The 15,000-nt window shown below is 46.3% G+C and overlaps 1 protein-coding gene and 1 long non-coding RNA gene across 2 annotated transcripts; both read left to right on the top strand.

The window, feature by feature from the left end:
- Nucleotides 1-5,817: 5,817 nt before the first annotated feature.
- On the top strand, nucleotides 5,818-11,365 carry gpr61 (G protein-coupled receptor 61). The gene is made up of 2 exons (XM_060050428.1): nucleotides 5,818-6,711; nucleotides 8,514-11,365. Exon 2 carries the CDS (start codon nucleotides 8,756-8,758, stop codon nucleotides 10,142-10,144), a length of 1,389 nt encoding a protein of 462 aa, XP_059906411.1. The 5' UTR covers nucleotides 5,818-6,711; nucleotides 8,514-8,755; the 3' UTR covers nucleotides 10,145-11,365.
- A 366-nt stretch (nucleotides 11,366-11,731) lies between these two features.
- On the top strand, nucleotides 11,732-12,143 carry LOC132456225 (uncharacterized). Its single transcript, XR_009525400.1, has 2 exons — nucleotides 11,732-11,828; nucleotides 11,868-12,143. It is a non-coding gene; the product is annotated as an uncharacterized LOC132456225 (long non-coding RNA).
- Nucleotides 12,144-15,000: the final 2,857 nt, after the last annotated feature.

The following is a 15,000-nucleotide window of genomic DNA, read 5'->3' as shown; positions in this document are numbered from 1 at the left end:
ACACACACACACACACACACACACACACACACACACACACACACACACACACACACACACACACACACACACACACACACACACACACACACACAGAGGCTGTCACACTGGTATTATTGTGTCTTGTCTCGCCAACCATTTTATCCTCAGGCCACAATCCTTATTTTTTTAAGAAATTAACTTAATGTAGCAGTAAAATTTGTTTCAATGCACATTTATACAAGTCAATCAAAAACCTTAAGCTTGTATTTAGTCACCGTCTGTGTGTTTGTGTGTGGTGTGTGTGTGTGTGTGTGTGTGTGTGTGTGTGTGTGTGTGTGTGTGTGTGTGTGTGGGGGGGGGGGGGGGGGGGGGGGGAATCAGACTGGCTGGCTCTCAGCTTTCCACCACAGTGAACAACGACATCTGGCTAGCTGCAGTGTCGTTGGCGTGTGTGTTTATTATTAAGCATGAAGCATCTGTCCGGGTTGAACAGCATCTCCTGCCATGCCGTTCAGGACCAAGGAGATTAACAGAAAGTGATGCACTGGAAAAAAAAGCCTTCACATTGTTCTACGGTTTGCATGTGTACATTTTCCCTTCACATTTAATGCCCTGGGTTCTTTGTCTGGGTGATTATGAATTGAAATGAAACTTTAAAACAAAATCAAAATCATAAGTTCTGCGTGAATCTGTTGTGTTACTGTCTTACTGACCTTTTGATTTGCCATGTTCTCATGAATATTTATCGAATCTTTGTTGCCATTATTTAAAATGTGTTCGGACATTGTCAGTGAGTAATGGTTTTCATTGCTTGTCAGTTTTCAGTGACACAGAGAGATTAAATGTTAGTTCTCTTTTTGTGACTCAGTCCAAAAGCACGCATATTCGGTTTTGTCATATCGTCCAGTAATCTAATGACCTTGCAGTCATTTGAATAGTGAAGAACACTTTTGAACTTTGCTTACATTTGTCTGGCATCATGAGGAGGGGGGGAGGGAATCAGGGCCCAAGCTCCAAACCCCAGCTGCTCTATCCACACCCTAAAACTCTGAATCTCAATTGATTCATCTCTAGAGCACGTTGATCCACGATCCTGTTGTCCTCGCCCTGCAGCAATATAACCGAAGCCTGCCTAGCGTTCCTGGCTCCATCGATAGCTTCCCCAGCCTATAGCGGTAGGTCCGCCTAGTCTGGACCGGACCCGATCCTCGGCTCAAAGGCTATCGGTGGGTCACGGCGATGAAGATCCCAACGAGGGGGAAACTTGAGTGAGGGGAAAACACAGGGATTCTTCTCTCTCCCGTCAGTGAGATAACAGATGAACTATACGTGTGTTTGACTTCCAAGGAAGTTTAGCTACACAGTAGCCAAGTGCGCTTACCGTATCTGCTCTATTGGCACGGAGGACATGTCTGTGTAACTCCAAATGTAATTCACACTACAAATTGTGTAAATGTACTATAGGTACATTTGATAACAAATCAACCCCAAATTAAAGGCGCATGGCACGAAGCTCACGCCATCAGACCCATCATATGCTTTGAATAATAGCAAGAGATGTGAGATTAGATGGAGAGAGACGGAGACATAAAGAGAGAGACAGAGACGCAGAGAATGTTTGGCCTTGTCATGCACATTTACTAAAGCTAACACAGCCCTTTGTCTCGAATTGTGTGGCTAGAGAGAGAGGGAGCGATGGTGGGAGACGGAGAGACAGAGACACAGAGAGAGAAATGAGAGTACAATATAAATGTACACAGATGGTATTTGTCAGGAGGGCGTGGGGACAGCTGGTGTGAGTGGTGACCTTGGGGGACAAACTGGTTGAGAGATGTGAAGAGTAGAGCGAACGCTGATGGGCCGGGCCCTCAGCCTCAGCCACACTCCTCCATTAATCAGCCGAGGGGCCGTACTCTGCTGGGGCCCCTGTAAGATGGATGGACAGCAGCACATTGTGCGGCAGTGCTCCCGGTGTCTATTGCCGCTTTTCCACTGCATGGTACCAGCTCAACACGACTCGACTCGACTCGACTCAGCTCGCATTTTTTGCGTTTCCACCGCGAAAACATGGTATCTGGTACCTGAAGTGGCTGCTTTTTCTAGTACCGCCTCGCTCTAGGTTCCAAGCGGCTGAGCCGATGCTAAAAGGTGACGTCGGCAGACGGCCGGCCACTGATTGGCCAGAGAGTGTGACGAAGTCACGAGAGCGACATGGCAACCATGCTGGTAACAGCCATAGCAGCGGCGCAGCCAACATATTCCACTTCTTCAACTTCTTCAACATGCCAGCTAATAATACGAACACGAATACCATCGCATCGATGTCCTCCATTGTTGTTATGTGGGTTTTGTCCATGTGTGGGTTGCGTAGGAGTTGTTTGCGTCGCGTACAAAAATACGTCACGGCCCTTTCGCGCAGCCGACCCCGCCCACGTCCAGGAGGTACTATTTGCGGTGGAAAAGGACCCGTGCTGCTACCGTGTCGAGTCGTGTCGTGTCGAGTCGTGTCGTGTCGAGCTACATGTGCGGTGGAAAAGCGGCATATGTGAATCATACGGTGGTGGTCGTTGTGGGGGGGGGGGGGGGCATGACTGGTTTCAAAGTGATGTGACAGATTAAACTCCCACCAATAATAAATGGTCTCTCTCTCTCTCTCTCTGGCTCTCTGGCTCTCTGGCTCTATCTCTCTAATGGTCAACCACATGACCACATCGTGACAACATGGTCGTGACAAAATGGTCACATCATAGCAACATGGTCATATCGTGGCAACATGGTCATATCGTGCCATCATGGTATATCCTCGCCCCTCTGGGTTGTGTGTGTCTCCGAGGACACACTGGCCTGAGGAGGAGGGCTGCATGCTGGGAGCAGTAGAGATGACAGGCCCAGCCTGCTGCTAACACAGTGCTAATTGTGTCTGTTCTGGGACTCACGGCATCTGGCCAGCATGAGATGGCAGAGAGACATCACCTTACCCTGCTGTTGCCAGCTGAAGCCCTTAAATCCAGAAGGTTGCAAGGCAGTTATGTACTGTGTAGATGGCGTGATAGATATTTTTCCACAGAGGATGGCCATAAAAAATAATCAATCTGTGTCTCTCTCCATTTCTCTCTGCGTGCGTGTGTGTGGGTGAATCCTCTGAGACCATCTCTCAGAAAAGTGCACAGATTTGTTTCTGCCGAAATGGTAAATATCAAGCTAGTCAAGCTAATTGCATCTCAATACAAACACACTCACAGATCAATGCACCACCACATTCTTTCAGCCTTTGTGTGATTGTGTGTTTTCCTTTTCCACTCTCATGTTCATGCTAAACTGTTAAATCCAAAGTGAAGAATTGGGAAGAATTTACCGAGACGATTTTATTTTAGTTCAAATAATGGCAGCAATCTAGGCCAATCTCTAGCAACAATATATTTAAGTTATGAGTCATCTATTCTAAAGTATCCCTTTAGACATGATATTTTACCATATTTCATAGTATTCACTTTTAGGTTCAGGTTAAATGTAAATCTGACCAAATAAAGCAATTAAACAATCCAACACGATCCGATCACAAATAACTCCTACCATAGACCAAAGAAGGAACCTTATCACAAAACATGGGTTTACTGTTATTTCATAGACGTTGAGCCAAATCCTTTTGCAGTAACTTGCTTAGAGCACCCTCTACTGTTCAAGTCATTGTTTTACTTGAAATGTTTATAAGAGATCACTTAAATTTGTGAATGACCTGCCAATGATTACTTCAGCGCAATGTATCAATTCAATTTTGCTTTATTTATTTAGAAAATATCACAGCGTTAACCTTTATACGTGAATACGATGATGGTAATGACGATATAAGATATATTGAGAAAGCTATCCAAACACTAATCTGTGTGTGTGTGTGTGTGTGTGTGTGTGTGTGTGTGTGTGTGTGTGTGTGTGTGTGTGTGTGTGTGTGTGTGTGTGTGTGTGTGTGTGTGTGTGTGTGTGCGTGCGTGCGTGCGTGCGTGCGTGCGTGCGTGCGTGTGTGTGTGTGTGTGTGTGTGTGTGTGTGTGTGTGTGTGTGTGTGTGTGTGTGTTTGTGTGTGTGTGTGTGTCCTGTTGTTTGAAAGGGAGGGAACAAAGTGGGAGGGAGGCTGTGATGCAGGGAGGTGGGAGAAGGCAGGAGGGACCCAGGCAAGTAGGGAGGCTGAAGTCAGGGTTGCCACGGAAACCATTATATTTTCCTCCCCTATGATTGGTGCTGCTGGAGTGAGCCAGTATCTGCTCTTTCTGTCATTATCCAACACCTCAGACTTGGGTGCAGTCACAAGACACAAGGATCAAAACACACACACACACACAAACACACACACACACACACACACACACACACACACACACACACACACACACACACACACACACACACACACACACACACACACACACACACACACACACACACACACACACACACACACACACACACAGAAGAGATGAATGGAGGGTGGTAAAGAGAAACAGATAAATAAATAAAGATTGGACAGAAAACCTCAGAGCATTTCATATTTATTTTAGAAATACGAATGGTATATTATATGTCATGTTACCAAATACATGTGCATTATTTTCAGATTCTGGTGAAACACATCATACGTAATAGTTGTCCTGGCGCTGTTACAAACAAGGCTCCAGGATAAACCATTACTGTAAAGGGTTTTGTAAGGTACCGTCTTTGTCTCTGAAAGTCATATGAGAAGCGAGAATGTCCTCGTGACCAGCTTACACCCCAGGTCTAGTAAGCAAGCTACAAATGTAAAATGCATGTCCTAATGAAAAGCATCTACTGCAAAGACTTTTATCCTCATACATTTATATTTGGAAATGTTTATGAGAATGAGGCTTATTTGTCTCGAAATGCATACATTTCACATGGTTTTGGCGATGAGTGAAATTATGAAATTATCCTGAAAACATTTTCATACCTAATCTAACCATGGTCCTTGACATGGATCCACGAAGACAAAGGAGCTCGTAGGTTCTTGTAATGCCATATCAGGGACTGGATATCATAATGTTTAGATTATTGTCTCCCTTCAAAAGAAGCATGTCAGCCACAGTGGACTACACATCAGCAAACCAAAGGGATGATGGACGGCCATGTCTCCTTCACACACTCATCTGGATCAACTGTGTCAGTGTGAAACTGTTCAACTCTTGCAGTATCTCAGTAAATAGGCCTTATGTCATCTGACAAATGTTTGCTGTTCTTATAAATCATGCATCTTCCAAAAGCACGCGTTTTTAAATCACAATTTAAGGTAAACACATTTTCAAGAATTAATTTCACTATTCACTGTTTGTATTAGTTTGTAGTCAAATGTTATCTAAAATGTGACAAATTCTCACATGTGTTGCTGGATCTTAATGAGTGCGAAGTATGATGACACAATATCTGCCTCTGTAGAACTTTGATGAGCAGTGTTGTGGTTCTTCACAAAACATAAAGCCACATTGTATGAAGTTGCTTTTTTGCATACAACTCCCTCTCCTAGTGAAATCACCATATAAGTGCTTCTTCAAATTTGATGTTAAAACTGATGATTTCACCAGTCCATTCACACATACATAGATACAAGGAGCACATTTCCACTATAATGGGTATTTCTTGAATACAAATTGTTAGTATTTTCTGACCTGAACCCAGAGTAGCGGTAAAGCACATTGAGGAAAGGATGAGCAGAAAGAAAAGAGAGCGAGAGAGCTAGAGAGAAAGAGAGGGAGAGAGACACAGAGAGACCTAGAACGACTGAGACCCAACGACAGGGAGAGGGGTTGACGGAGAGCGAGAGTGATCCTCCTCCACTCCTCCAGTGGCCCAGGGGCTGTGAGGCACTAAGACCCAGTAGACGGCATCCAGCCTGGCTGCTGCCTGCCTCCCCGCGCCTGCTGTCTGCTCGCCGCTGCTCTGCATTAGCCCTGAGCGCATACCGGAGCCAGCACACGCGTGTGCGTGTAGGTGTGTGTGTTTGTGTGTGTGAGTGTGTGTGTGAGTAAGTGACAAGAGTGCATGTGTGTTTGGTTTGTGCCTGGGTGCATCCATGTGTGTGTGTCTGTGTGTCTGTGTGTACGTAGGTTTGTGTGTGTGTGTGTGTGTGTGTGTGTGTGTGTGTGTGTGTGTGTGTGTGTGTGTGTGTGTGTGTGTGTGTGTGAGTGTGTTTTCTGTGCATCGGTAGGCTCGGAAGGCAGGGAGCTCTCGTCTCTTCTTTCTATTTGATTTGGTCTGCGCTCGGCCACCTGCATTGAGGACTGGGCTGGAAGAGATGTGCGACTGTGTGTGTGTCTGTGTGTACTGGTAGACATGGGAAGAGATGAGTGTGGGGGATAGAGGTGGGTAGGGGGTGCGGGGGGGGAGCTGATGAAGAGATGAAAGGGCCAGGTGAGGAGGAGACACAGGAACGTCTCTCCCTTTAGTTCTCTCTGTCTCTCTCTCTTTCTCTCTCTCTCTCTTTCTCTCTCTCTCTCTCTCTCTCTCTCTCTCTCTCTCTCTCTCTCTCTCTCTCTCTCTCTCTCTCTCTCTCTCTGTGACGTGGTGTGTCTGAGACTGTGTGTGTGGGAGAGAGAGCAAGAGAGATAGAGAGAGAGAGGGAGAGGGAGAGTGCAAGAGACAGAGAGAGAGAGAGAGCATAACAGTGCCACTCCAGCAGACTGTCAACCCTGGCCGGTGAGAAAGCAGCAACCCCACACCAAAACAGGGTAAGTCCCTCTTTATCATTGGCCTGTCTTCACCCACATACCGGGGTGAGCCAGAGTCAGACGGATTCAGGAGCAGAGCAGAAATCACTTAGCCATGTTTGATGGATTGGTGAAAAGTTAGCAGGGTGTGAAATGTATGACGGGAATGTGGTTATTCGCTCTCTAAAAGCAAAGGGTTATATCATCGGCATATGGTAGCACAGGGAATAGTCAACTACGGTGAGAGGTTGTGCCTCATCTTAATGACAATGGTCTTTTTGTTATGGGTTAGGGTTAGTCGTTCCCTCGGCCTTGCGTTGTTATAGGACACACTGTGAGTAGCACACAGTGCAAGAGGTCCGTCCTCGTTGGCTGCCCGGGGAAAAGGTGCACCGCAATGAAAGACATTCGAACAACAGGCTAATTCTCTTTTCCTAGTAAACACAGAGTCATGTGCATAAGATAGGGCTGATAGTCATATGGTCTCCCACCGGTGGCCAACGGGATTCTTCTGTGGACTTAATTGACAGCTTGGCGTGAGTAATGATTATTGTTATGTCATTATTTCTTATAATATTAATATTATAAGTCGTTATTGTTATTGATATTATTATTACTATTTTTACGATTACTCTTATTCCCAGATATCTTTTCATATGCTGATGATATGATTGCTGACGAGACCAATCTCAGACTAACCCTAAACCTGAGAATGTATCAGTACCTAAACTAGACAGTACTGACAGTGGCCAGGGGTCTCTGGGGAGGGGTTCTTTCAACCCACAACTGTGACTCCATCATTGAAGAGACGCATCCTCTGGGGTCCTCAAGTGGGTTAAGGTGACTGTCCGAACAAGTACGCGCTCGCACCGTTTCCGAAGGGGGAAAAAAAACTAGACTCACTGCAGCCACATATATCCTTGTCGTCTGCTGTCATCCTTGATGAATGGAAAAACTTGGGAATGCAGGTGTGTGGCGCGTGGAAATGTACTGCTGGCTGCGGCGGCTGGGGCAGTGTGTGGGGTTGTGTCCAGGTGAGGTTGTGACAGTAAACAAAGTGCGAGGCCTCCTCGTGGTTGTTCTTTGGAAAAAAACGCTCTTTGGAAAGCATATGTACAATACAAGAAGTCCTCCCCCAGAGCTCAGCCCTGAAGGCCCTTCTTTACATACCGGCCTCAGAGGGTAACCTAATGTACACAATGGATCTCTGCCACTGGTTTTCTTCTGACTCAAAAAGCCTCATGAAGGAATGATACTATTTTAAGTTTTTAGATTTTTTTTCCTGTGCTATCCTTTGGTTATTGTGCATACAACTATCAGTGGAATCCTGTGGAAGATTCATAGGGAACATTTGGGATGGTTGAGAACGATGTTAAAGTCCTGGTATTGGTTTAAAATACATAAAAGCTCTCTCCGTGGTAGAACATCCCCAGCTGATTTTCCCTCATCGCTTGGCTCCCAGTCAGTGTTCAGCAGGGCATATGGTGCTTTTAGCTTCCCCCTAGGGGCACTGGCTGTCCTGAAAACACACATCTGAAGATGCAGATGTCAAAAAATGCAGCAAATAAAGACCAGGCCCGGCATTGAATAAAGAGCACATGATGTCGGTCTAGCATACTTCGATATATATCAACCAAGTTTCACAGTGGGCCACAGAATAACAAAGAGCTAATTAAGGACTTCGGTGAAGTTTTCACAAGAGATCTCTGTAGGACTATTGAAGACGAATGTGCATTTGCTTCAAGTTCTTGAACGTTGACGGGACGAGCAAATATCAAGGTTTCCTAATCGAACCAAATCTAGCCGTACTTTCTCTGTTCCAGGTTACCTGTCTCCAATTGAAGAGGATGCCAGCATGTTGCATCCAATCCAATCCAAGGAATTGGTGTTGACTTCTCTGTAAAACCACACACCGACATCAGCCCCCGCCCTGGTGTGAAATGCTACAACTGCCATGACACACGCACGCACTCCCTGAGCTCCTCCGCGACACCCTACGGCAGGGGAGGATGGGAGATGGGCCCCTGAACGTCAGCGGCCTCTCTCCTCCTCGTCCTGTCCTCTCATGGAGCACTCGGCCTCGACCAGCGCCTTGTGGAACGCCTCATGGAGCCCCGACCAGCTCCACCCCAACGTCTCCAACGTGACCCTCCCCAGCAGGGGTCCCCCGGCCGGGGTGGACCCCGGCCGCGCCCTGGCGCTGGTGGCCATGCTCCTCATGGTGGCGCTGGCCGTCGTGGGGAACCTGGCCGTGATGGCCGTCATCACCAAGACGCCGCAGCTGCGCAAGTTTGCCTTTGTGTTCCACCTGTGTCTGGTGGACCTGCTGGCCGCGCTGGTGCTGATGCCCCTGGGCATGCTGTCGGACGAGGCGCTGGCCGACGAGGCGCTGTGCCGGAGCTACCTCTGCCTGAGCGTGTGTCTGGTGAGCGCCGCCATCCTCACCATCTCCGCCATCAACGTGGAGCGCTACTACTACATCGTGCACCCCATGCGCCACGCGGCGAGGATGACCGCCGGCGTGGTGTCCACGGTGCTGGTGGCCGTCTGGGTCAAAGCCCTTGTCATGTCGGCGCTGCCGCTGCTGGGCTGGCTGCTCCAGGGGGACCGGAGGGCGGGGCACCCGGCGGGCCTCGGCTCGGGACACAGGCACTGCTCCCTGCATTGGGCGGGCGGCGGGACCACGCGGCTGCTGTTCATGGTCTTCTTCACCTGCATCTACTTCCTGTGTCCCGTGCTGGTCATCCTGGTGGTCTACTGCAACATGTTCAAGGTGGCCCGGGTGGCGGCCATGCAGCAGGGGCCCCTCCCCACCTGGATGGACACCCCGCGGCCCCAGCGCTCCGACTCCGTCAGCAGCCACTCCACGCTGGCCGTCAGCCTGGGCGGGGCCGGTGCTCGCAGCACCCCGCACAGGAACTTCGGCGGGGGGAAGGCGGCCGTGGTCCTGGTGGCGGTGGGGGGGCAGTTCCTCTTCTGCTGGCTGCCGTACTTCTCCTTCCACCTGTACTCGGCGCTGGTGTCCAGCTCGCCGGCCTCTCTGGCCCGGCTTGAGGGCGTGGTCACGTGGATGGGCTATTTCTGCTTCACCTCCAACCCCTTCTTCTACGGCTGCCTGAACCGACAGATCCGCCAGGAGCTGGGGCGGCACCTGGCCTGCCTGTTCAAGAGGGCCAGCCTGAGCGAGGCCGAGCAGCTGCCCAGCCGCGAGGCCTCGATCGAGGAGAACTTCCTGCAGTTCCTCCAGGGCACAGGCTGCAATCTGGCACACTGCGACGACTCGCAGGGCAGAAGCAGCCCGCAGGAGCCCGCGAGCGAAGGCCCTCCGGACACGGCGACCGAGCAGAATATGCCAGCTGACTTCCACATCCCCGGGCAGATCCTAGAGGAGACCTCAGAGTTCATAGAGCGAAATGTATCGGAGAAGTGCTGCAAGACTGCGGCTGATCTGTAGCCTCTGATGTGCCCGAGACGAGGCCGAAAATAAAAACTATATTTGCCTTTTTTATTGAACAAAACAAACATGCCATTTGTTCATATGATCATCAGTGCTACTAAAGATAAAGAGGTATTCAGCTGACTATGAAACACTATGTTCTTTGAAGAATAATGGCTGAAGGGGCAACCTACCGAAAACAAAGCTGATATTATTTATACCATCTGATTTTATTTTATTTTATTGCGGACATTCTGAATTGTCCCCTTTTAAGAATATGTTTTTTACTTGTTATCACTTGTTTTGCTCAATATACTTCCTCAGCAATTGAGGTGCAGTGCAACGATGTAGAGTAGAGCAAATGCTTTGCCTCCATAGAGACACATTGATATGAAGAAGGACATGTCAGGGCAAGAGTCTGGACGAAACCTAAATCAATTACAGAAGGTTTTCGTAAGTTGGATGCAATAAGACTCAATGCATAAAAGTAATCTTCCTTACCATTTACAACTCATGACATAGCAAGAACAAGAAGAGTTGGGCATAGTTTAGCTTAGTTATCCTGTTTTCTTACACTGCCATACTTTGCTGTTTAAAGTAGTTTAGCTTTTGTTTCTTTAATGTATCGAATAGACATGGTATATGACAATCTTTACTACGGCATACCTTTATTTATTTAACCGACTAAACCCCAGGACAATCACATTTTTGAGACTGTAGTTGCTACTCAAATTAATTGCCTTTTTATCGACCGATGATCCTTCCGGGTGAATTTTAAATTCAGGTTTAAAATTGCTATGTTGAGATGACGCAGATGTCATTAGGGTAAAGGTTAACGGACAGTGGTCCGGTATATGGGCCTAGACAAAGACAAAAGGAGCTATTTGGGTGTGCAATGGATCAGCAATTAATCTATTTGCATTAAAAATGTACTTTTTCCTTGGTTTCAAAGATGAATGCACATTTTTCTATGTCAAACAGATGCCACGAGGAAACACTGGATGTTGATTATTTTCTAATCTCACTCAGTTTCGAAAAATACAGTGTTAATAAAATAATTTCATCAGTTGGTGCTCTTAACGGTATTCGTAATAAACAGGCTCACATGCCGATGTATTTTTAACCCTTTTTATCATGTTTATCCGAGTGTGGACTGGAGACCTTCAAACACATAATCACTTCATTATGTGACCGCCAAAGGGGTTAAGCAATGTCATTTTATTAAAGGTTTCATTATTACATATACATCATGTTCCATAATGTTGGTTAAAACAGTCTGTGTGTTTGGCTGAATGGGATTGTATGGTTTCCTGACTGGGACCACTCGGTCTCCCCCTGATGGCAGTGCTGTTTACAGGTAAATCTTGTTCACCGCCGCACCCAGGGTGGTACGTGAGTGTGCCAGTGTGTTTTGCCATAAACAAGGGCAGCCTGTTGTGGCTACAAAGCACACAGGCAAGACAATGCTTACACATGGCAGCGTTTACCTTTGGCCTGATTGAGCCACAAATGGGGGACATCACTGATACTTTCCTCTCAGGTGGATTTCCATCGCCTAGCTCCCATTAAGCCCACACTGGGAAATAAAGACGACAGAAGTTGGGGGGGGGGGGGTGGGTGAAACACATGCAACGTTCTGATGTTTGTAATACCTTTTTGTCTTTTATTCCTGAGAGAATCTTTTTTCTTGACTTTTCGTTCTGTGTTGGAGTGTGTCTTTGGGGCAGCGGATCCGAGGGAGGTCTTAAACTGTGATGGCAGTCTGTAATGAAAGGCTGCTCCGTCAGGGAATGCTTAATGTTCCTAATTGAATTGTGTAAGGGCTGAAGGAGCAACGCCTTCTGCGATTGGGGCTCTGAGGTAATGCGGTTCGAAAGGAAGCACAGAGAGTCCACCAGGACCGACTCTGCTGTTCTTTTTTTCTTTGATACATTTTTATCTCCCTCAGACCACAAGGTGAAAACACGGTACTGGTGTGCAGAAAACCGTTTGCTATTAAAACTGTTTCCTATTAAAACATAGATGATGTACAAGAATATTATTATAGATAATATTATTATCTATAATAATATTATCATGCTATTTACGCTGTTTGCAAGTTTTTTCCAAAGGTCAAAGGGTTTAATAAACCCACTCAGGTTGTAATGTTCATCCTGTGATATTAAACCATGCAATCCTGCTCTTGACATGACCCTCTACGACACACATTATTTAAACATTCAATTATCTCTGTATTATTCACCCAAGTAATGAAAGGCAGCCTACGTGAAGTTCTGAGTAACATTGAATAGCCAGTTCAACTGGCAATCTCGAGGATAGGTTTCGTTCTCTTTGGCGACACCTATTGCGTGGAGCGGTAAGTTTGTTTTTGACAGCCCCGGAGACCCAAACGGTGTCCCCTCTGTGAAGTCTGTCCGTTTGCGGTTGATTTAGGGGCAACGCTAGCAGAAGAAACCTCATGCCGCCTCACACGCAATTAATTCTAGAACGAGGCTGTATTTTATTTAGTAACTCCACTTATTCACTTACCCTTAACCTTAACCCTGGTTTAACGTTACAGCACGCGTCGCACGTAGGCCCGTTGAATCCACCCGCCCTTGTCCTCTCTCGCCCAAACCATAATGGATATTCCGCCAGTTTGAGGCTTAGCGTTATACTGCATTTTAAAAATCACCAGGAATACCAGCAGACTCATACAAAGAGCTAGAAAAGCTTAACCTTTGGACAAATTAATTGAAAATTAAAAAGGATTTTTGTATACTTACACTTCTATTCAGAGATGTTGACATTGCATAAAAACGTACCTTGCACAATGTATTAATATTTTTCTTTGTTGATAAATCATTTTACATACATTAACGCCAACAAACCATGAATGTATGTTCTTGCAACTAATGCACTTCTGCAATGCATTGTGGGTGATATACACCTGGAGTGACCATCGTTGTTGACTCGCTCCTTCTGCACAGAAGATCTCAGGGTTGATTTCACCATTTTTTTTCAAATAAATGACAGTAATGATGGTGGCGGGGAATCCCCCGAGGGCATGAACGACTAATGAAACGCAGCCTGGGACTGTTGCCTTTTCCTCGCCTGTGACAGAATCACCACGGCTTGGTGATGATAAAGGCATCACTTACTGTGTACCGCTTACAGTTTTTTACAATACAATAAACACAATTTTGATTGTTTTGTTTTGTTTAGCAAAATCCAACACACGAATAGCACAATCACAAACCCAATTAGCAAAACACCTTAGCTCCTTTGCAAAATGAACCACTCTTGTAAAAACTATACACTAACTTATCAAAACCATATTCTTTTACCATATGAAACACACACGTTGCATATGACTTAATTCTGTTTGCACCAGTTACACTCTGCTGTTGAAAACCTTAAACACTTTCGGCTAATTCTGCTTCTAAGTGCATAGAGTAGTATGGGTGAAGCACACAGTGAATTTGCAAAACATTGCTCGGATTTGCACAACTGTAAACACAATGTCTGCGCACACTTTTTGCAAAACAATACACACAGTTAACACTAAACACACTTGTATGCATTACTGTAGAAACCACACAGGACACAAGACTAATGCTGTTGACAATGTTATTTATTTTTTTCCATATGCTCAAGGCAACAAGCCAACAAAAAAAACATTTCCCAGTTTTCATGAACATAACATGAACAAAAAAAGAACCCCCCCCCCCCCAAAAAAAAAGAAAACACAGCACATAAATTGCTATTGTTGGTCTCTTCTCCTAGCTGGATATGGCCAGAGAATCGCCGTGCATGCCTTATCCACCCCTGTATGGCTGTGGCCTCAACCTGGTCACAGGCCTCCTCCATGGCCTGAACAAGGGCTACCCGAGCCAGGGGGTGCAGATCGTAAACCTTCCACCGCCATGCCGAGAAAAATTCTTCAATTGGGTTAAGAAATGGTGAATATGGTGGCAGGAAAAGGACTGTGAAATTTGGGTGCTGTATAAACCAGTTCCGAACCAGAGCAGAGCGGTGGAATGAAACATTGTCCCAGGTGACAATGTATTGGATCTGTATGTTATTGATTGTGAGGTTGTATAATCTGTCTAAAAATGCAAGGATGTGAGGGGTTTTATACGGACCCATGTTGGCATGGCGGTGGAGGACCCCATTCTGGGTGATTGCCGCGCAAAGGGTGATGTTACCCCCACGTTGCCCCGGGACACTAATAATTGCCCTCTGGCCAATTACATTTCTTCCCCTCCTTCTGCCCTTTGAGAGGTTTAACCCCGCCTCGTCTATGTAGATGTACTCATGCTGAATGGCCTCAGCATCCATTTGTAAGACTCTCTAAAATACAGTGAGACAAGATTGTGTAGTTCAGCATAGATTTAGTGTACAGCACATTTACATGTAAAAAAAGGTTATGTGTGCAGTATGCAACATCAGAGTGCTAAAGTGAACAATACATACCTCCACATACTCATGCCGCAGCTGTTTGACCCTCTCCGAGTTCCTCTCAAAAGGCACTCGGTACATCTGTTTCATTTGTACCTGATGTGCCTTCAGGATACGAGCTATGGTGGACAGAGACCTGATTCACGTTCTGAAAAATAATTTGGTCTTCAATAATTTTGGCCTGGATTTCACGAAGCCTGATGGCATTATTTGCCAAAACCATATTCACAATCTCCCTCTCCTGCAGTGGTGTGAAAATGGGAGCCCTTCCTCCTCGTTGTACTCGACCCTCAATCCTATGCAGAACAAAACACATGTAACCTACTGTAAAATGTCACAGGAAGGGGTATCAAAAGTGCTGATATGGGGTGCATACAGTAAGAAGCTGTAAACAGGTAATTTTTGTACCTGTTTTCCAGTCTGAATGCCCTTAT

This window comes from Gadus macrocephalus, chromosome 1 (assembly GCF_031168955.1).
Source record: "Gadus macrocephalus chromosome 1, ASM3116895v1".
NCBI lineage: Eukaryota > Metazoa > Chordata > Actinopteri > Gadiformes > Gadidae > Gadus > Gadus macrocephalus.
The sequence above is the reverse complement of the archived record's forward strand: the minus strand, read 5'-3'. Positions and strand labels throughout refer to the sequence as shown.

Bases quoted from the DNA above. Each gene is read 5' to 3' on its own strand.
- gpr61 (XM_060050428.1), top strand. From the start codon at position 8,756: ATGGAGCACTCGGCCTCGACCAGCGCCTTGTGGAACGCCTCATGGAGC.